The sequence below is a fragment of the Alligator sinensis genome, unplaced genomic scaffold (assembly GCF_000455745.1).
Source record: "Alligator sinensis unplaced genomic scaffold, ASM45574v1 scaffold505_1, whole genome shotgun sequence".
Taxonomy (NCBI): domain Eukaryota; kingdom Metazoa; phylum Chordata; order Crocodylia; family Alligatoridae; genus Alligator; species Alligator sinensis.
Window position 1 is genome coordinate 60,512 of NW_005841940.1, and position 6,620 is coordinate 67,131.

The 6,620-nt window shown below is 46.7% G+C and overlaps 1 protein-coding gene across 1 annotated transcript in view; it reads left to right on the plus strand.

Annotated features, from left to right (window-relative positions):
• The window catches only part of LOC102387334 (BICD family-like cargo adapter 1), a 31,325-nt gene extending 27,358 nt beyond the window's left edge, over positions 1–3,967 (plus strand). The window contains exon 8 of the mRNA XM_006019905.3: positions 3,633–3,967. Coding sequence (XP_006019967.1) covers positions 3,633–3,833 — 201 coding nt within the window. The 3' untranslated portion in view covers positions 3,834–3,967. The remainder of the gene's footprint in view (positions 1–3,632) is intronic.
• The last annotated feature ends 2,653 nt before the right edge of the window (positions 3,968–6,620 follow it).

Consider the following 6,620-nt stretch of genomic DNA (forward strand, 5'->3'; position numbering starts at 1 on the left):
CGGGGGGAGGGGGCGGGGAGCGGGGCCAGGCGGGTCTTGCTGTTGAGTCCTGCCGGCTGCCCCTGGCTCCTGTCATCTTTGACAGGCAGCCAGGAGCAGATTAAATATAAATTTTCTAAATTTTAGGGGCCCCGTGGGCCAAATAGAATTGCCTGGCAGGCCAGATCTGGCCCATGGACTGTATGTGCCTGCCCGTGGCTTAGTACCTATTTGACTTCCAAGAGGAGGAGGTGCCTGTTGATAATCTGGGCCTATCAATGTGAAATATTAGTTTAACTCCCCCAGCCCCACCCTTCCCCCCAGGCCTGTTTCATTTTCATAAGCTCATCTTGACTTCTTTCCCCTTCACTTCCTCCCATCATTTGCCATTCTGTTCAAACTTGGTTAAGAAAAAACAGAGAAGCTGTTCAAGTCTCCAACAGATTTCATTGCCCTTCAGTTTAGTGCCATCTTACTGCTTTCTTAGCATATACTGTTAAAAGAGCTAAGCAAGATACTTTCTGAGACACATACATCAAACATATTCCCTGTTTTGGTAATTCAGAAGTAGTGGGGAGAGGGGAGCAATTCTCCCCCTTCCCGTACTGCCCCAGCATACACCCGTGCACAGTAGGCTGGGTGCAGTACTTTGGTATGTCTGTTAGAAAGTGGTGGGGGTGCGGAGGGGTGTAATCCTCCTCTGAACCATCAGGTGCAAAAGCAACCGTGAGAGGATGAATAATGGACTAACTGGAATAGCTGCCTGTTCTGTTGTGCTTCATTCTAGATCTATGTATATTTCTAAATGTGGCCTGAAATTAGCTTTAGGAGGAAGTGCTAGTGGGAATACGTAAGGGGCAGAGAGGAAACAGAATCACTTGCTCCAGAATAGTGGTAGTGGGAAGGGAAGAAAGGATAGTTTCCTCTCTCAAAACTGGCTCAATGCCTGAGGGTAAATGACTTAGGCTTCCAGTGCCTGGTTACCTCCCAGGCAGGCAGCCAACCTGTCACGTTTACCTCTTTAAAAACACCCAATACCCTTTACATACTGGGACTTATTTTCAACAGTGGAAGATGGAAGGTGTGTTGTTGTCTGCTGGCTGTTCACATGTTCCTGAGGGAGCCCCTGTGTCTAATGCTGAGTCATTAATAGTATTAGACATTTCTGGAGCATTGAAACACCCACATCATGAGGTGATGCTTGTGCCCAGGGTGACGATGAGTGCCAGACCATGTGCCATCTGTGGCTATTGGCACTGGATGGTTGTCCTTAGCAACCAAGCTCCATCAGAATGTGATACCATGTAAAATGTGTGTGGGTTTGAAACTGTTGTCTTTTGGCTTTGTGCAGCATCATGATGCTGATTACTGCTGAATCCTTGTTAACTAATTTTGTGTAGGCAGAGGGACAGAAAGTCATCAAGCCCACCTCAGGAAAGAGTTGGCTGCACCTAAACAATAGATTTTTGATATTCATGAGGAGTTGATCGGTAGCAAGAGCCAGGGAACTATTGCAGGATTCAAGAGTTAGCCCACTAGGCTGCGTCCAGACACGTGTGGACATTTGGTTCCCCAGGGGCAACTAGCAGCGGTACACCTTTTGCCACCACTAGTTGTCCCCAGGGAATGCCTGTGCCATGCCTGCTCTGGCGTGCAGCGAGTTACCCGGGGCAGGGGGTAGGGGAGGCTGGGGCCAGCACTGGGCTGGTCCCAGCAGCCTTACCTGGGGGCTTCCCAGGGCTGCAGCAGTGGCGATCCTGCTGTGTGGAGCCTGGCTGGCAGCAAAGCGTGGCTCCAGCCAGCCAGGCTCCAGCTTTGGGCGGTGCATGCTGCCGCCACATTCATCACTGCTTCTTTTCCCCACACAGGTTTCTTGACTCCTGGATATTCAGAAATAAAACAAACAAACAAACCCCTCCACGCTGCTCCCTTGTAGCACGGAGAACAACTGAACGTGTGGTCCGTAGCACCACAGACATGTCTGCGGCGCCACATACCACACGGCTGTGCTCATCTGGATGTGGCCCTAGAGCCTTAAGATCTGTTGCAGAAAATGGACGTCAGGGCTGAGTTCTTAATGTTGTTGCCTGCTGATGGCAAAGCCTTACAAGCAGCAGGCTAGAGGATGTGGTTTTGTACAGCAGGTGGTAAGACAGAAAAAAACTTGGCAGGGCCTGGGCACAGTGGGCAGCGTGGAGGGGATGGGTGAATGCTTAACTCTGTCCTGTCTTCTCCAGATGTTGGTTCCCCCATTCAGACAACTGCATGGGACAGTCTGTAATAAATGTTTTGCCATAGTCTTGGCCTAAAAAAAGAGACTTTGTAGTGATGGCGTTTAGAGTGTGCAGATTTGCACTAGGGGAAAAGCATGCCCAGAAGCCCTGCTCTGTGACACTAGCAAGTCACTTTACTGTCTAGTCTCACTTTTGCCACCGGCAAACTGGAGAATCTGATTTTGCCTGTTTCCACAGAGGTGTTTATCTGAGGTCCTAATATTTATATGGCAATGGAACAAGTATTTATACTGGCATGTTTAATTAGCCAGAGCACCAATGTCAGACCTTCCGTGATAACCAGGGCACCTGAGAACTAAACCTCAGTCATCTGTGTTGGTTTTATGTATTTAACATTTCTCACAAGCTTGTTGTTAGCCACACATTGTTTTCTTGTAAAATTAACTCCTGCCTGTGTATTGTGCTTGTGGGAGGATCACAGCTGCAGTTGTCCAGTAGGCCTGGATTAGAGTTTCAATGTGCGTTTCACTTTTAGGCTGTTGCCTACTGGCTCATCATTGGGTGATGGTTGGTTACCTCTGCCTGATTGCTGACTTAAGGTTGTTTGCATAATGCAATTGCATTGGGCATGTTGCTGAAAGGAAGGATTGTTCTTGTACACTGAAAAAACGTATGCTTCAGAGATGAATTACGCTGATCAGAGGATTTCAGTGGCCCATCATGTAAGGGATGAAAACCGGTCTGAGGCAACCTTATGCTATATAGTCTTCATCGGTGAGTTGTTCTAACTGCATTTTGGACAATACAGGGAGCTTCCACCCTCCCAGTTACTTATTCCTAGGGTCACCACTCACGCCATTAGTTCCCACTGATCATACTGTTTTGAAATGTCCATGTAATATATGCAAGCACTTTGTCTTCTCTGCCACATGTTTTTAGCAGCTGTCCTGTTGCTCCTCAGTACAGAGCTTAGGTTAGCTCTGGTCTGAAGCCCTAACCCTTACTGGCCTCTACTTCAGGCCTATGCCTCATCAGTTCTTCTTGCATTCAGTTGGCACCCAGGCAGCTCGGAGAAGAGTATTTTGCAACTCTTCATGACACCACTAAACAGAAGCTGTGCTCCTCTTCCCACTTATCAGGAGAACCCTGGCAAGGGGCCAGCCCAGGGCCTCAAGCTGTCTGGGATGGGCTTAATCTCTAATAAGGAAAGAAATTAAACTCCCTCCTGTCATATTTCTGGGTCTCTTGTTGGAGAAAAGGTGATGAGGCTGATGAAAGCTTGGTGGCCAGCTGCCATTCCTGTTCTCTTCATTTCATCATAGCCATTCTATAATCCCATTATTAGCTGTATCCATGAATAAGCCCTGCCAAAACTCTGGTTGCCCTATTAATTAGTTTCCCCTCTCTCTTCTACTGTAGGACGACATGCACAGGGTCATTGACCAGCAGCTGATGGACAAACACCCAAAGGAATGGAGCCAGCCTGCCTATTCCTTCTCCACTGGCTATGGTGCAAAGCGGAGCGCAAGACCCTCCCCCGTGTTCAGGCCGGAGCAGCAGGGGGATGAGCCCGTTGGGGCAGAAGGGAACCGTCTCTTTTCCTTTTTCAAGAAAAATTAGTGTGAAAGGAGAAACCTCTTTACTTATCCTGCTTCATGATGGGAAGTAGGAGCAACTGCCCAGCTTGCTGATGGACCCAATAGGAAAAACACAAAAGGCAAAGAAATTAACCCTTGAGACTGCACTATCTACACTCCATGTGGTTTGATCCACTGTTTACATAAATTGGCGATGACAATTGGACAGTGATACCAATTGAGAGCAACGGTTCCTGTTCCTCAAGTGATAAACTGCAGGGTGCATTTTAGGCACTTTGAGAGTCCCCTCAGTTTCTGCTGTGATGAATAATCCGATTGTCTTAAACTTGTTCTCTTATCTGGAGAAGGAAGTAAGCAGCCCCAGATGGAAGTCTAGTATGATTCCCACTGAGGGTAAGGGAAAGAAGGGATGAATGCAAGGGAAAAGGAGGACCCTTTTTACCACATTTGGAATCCAAATCCCTGACCACTCAGTGGAGCTGTAATGCTGTGAGCTTAAGTCAAACCCCCTCAGTCAGTTCTGAGGATTTGATGCATAGGGGCTGATCACCCATTAGGTAAATTCTATTGAATGGGAGTTGTGGATGTTGAGTACTCTCAGGAACCTGCTTCCCCTCCTACCCCCAACCTTTCCCCCTCTGCTACACATACTCAAGGTTTGTCATGAACATTCAGCAACTCTCACAGCTAACTCCTGCTGACTGAAACTGAAGTGGAGTGGCTAACTGGAGGATCTGGTTAGAAGTGTGTAGTTTTTCCTTTGCTCTGTACTGTAGGCTTAACCACTAGTCAGTGCTAACCCTGAGTCTTCCACTACACAGGACTTGGTAGTAGGTGGCTGGATCTTCTCTATGCTCAGGACATGGGCAGCTGGTCCTAGTCAGCCAGGAATACAGGCATGCTCTTGCTTAGTGTTCATCTAGTAGTGCCAGAAATCCAGCAGCAGGGATAAGTTGGCTAGTAGGGTAGGTACCTCCCCCATACACTGTAGGACTAGCTTGGTGTTCTCTTCAAAGCACTTTATGTCATAACATGAAACATTTCAGGCTAGATCCACAAGAGGTCTTGGTGCGATTCTCAGCGTTGCAGCACTTTATTGTCCTATCCCACTGAATCCACAGGCCCCAAAATCAGCCATCCCGGCCCCACCCTGAGAAATGCTTAAACTAGCCAATGGAAAATGCCCACGGAGTGGAGTACAGATAAATTCCTGGAAAGGGCTGGGTCGTAGTACACTGTGACAGGATTCACAACGAGGAGCCTTTTCCAAATTACTTAAAAGCCTTCCTTCCACTAGACAGAAGGGGATGTACAAAGGAAGAAAAAGTAGCATCATCCGAACTCCTGACTTTTTTTTGTAGGGGGAAAGCGTTGGGTGTTGAGCATGTCTATAGGATCTGTGAAAGGTGTATCTGGTTAGAACTAAACTGGCATTCATCTAAGTCTGTGTGAGGTGTTAGGGCCTCCCTCAGTGCTTACAGTTGTACACATGCCCAGCACCTACAGCCATAGGTGAAGGTTTCCTGGATGCCAGCACTACCACCAACCTTTTAGCTTAAGCAATGAAGCCTGCCTTATGCATCTAGGCCAGTGGTTCTCAACTTAGAGTCAAGGCACCCCTTAGAAAAATGCCAGCTCTTAACTTTCACTCATTTTGACTGCAGAAAAGAAAGCAGTTCTGTTGCAAAAACCAGAAAGTTCATAATGGACCAGGGATGCATGGTGCTTAAACTGGGAATGCTTTTTCTTGTGAATCACATTTGTATGGCACCCTTGAAAGGAGTGTGCTGCAGAACCCGTGTTGAGAATCATTGGTCTCTCCCTTCCCTGTCATAGCCTCTAGAGAAGGCTGCAGCCAGGATATGGAGGCAGCACCCTAAATCTTCAGTTTGTTGTTATCTTTTTACTTTACTCTTGCCCTTCCCCAGGACTGCATGCCCAGCAACTGTGTGGGACTTTATAGCCATGATGTATGTACAATCCTAAGGCAGGGGCCTTGGGATATTCAATGCAGATATAGTAATAAGAAAGAAAGGTGCCTTCTGCTGCATGTTTGCTAAGAGGGGAGAGTAGAAGTTAGTCATTCAGTTGCTAAATGTAGTAGGCAGCTGAAGTACACAAACACACATTGCTTCAGTTAAAAAAAAAGGGAATCAAGTTAGTCTTACTGCAATATTTTTTCCAGTTGGAGAATGGGAAAGGAAAGCCATTCTAGTTCAGGCTGGGTGATCATGTATACTGGTGCAACTAAGAAACAGAAACCAAGGAATAGGGAAGGAATTGTTAAAGTGGAGGTGATGGGGCTTAAATCGATCAATGAAGTGACAAGCCACAAGAAAGCCTGTCCTTGTGTTGAGCTGCTACTCAACATGAAACACAACTGCCTTAAAATCTTCATTTTGCTTACCACTGTCCTTTGCATTCCCAAATAGACAAAGTAATGCATGCTGTGCTTTAAGCAGCCTGAACATTTCATCCTCTTTCAAACTGTCAAAGCAAAGCACTCACCTTCACAGGCAATACAAGGCAGTAGAGCTGAGACTCAGAACTGGCGCTTGTGAAATGGGATTAAGCACTCCACTCACAGCAGATGATACTTAACCACACTTGAGAAGAGCCACGTGCTCAGAAAGCAACTGTAGGTCCTCTAACATCGAGCAAGCACAGTAGCTTATAGAAAGTATCTTAGTCTAGGATCAATAAACAAGGATATCACCTAGAAGTTGCATCTCCAACAATAGAAGTAGTAGTGTTAGTCAGAAACTAAACAATAAAAATATCAGTAATGAAGTTTCACACTTTAGTTACT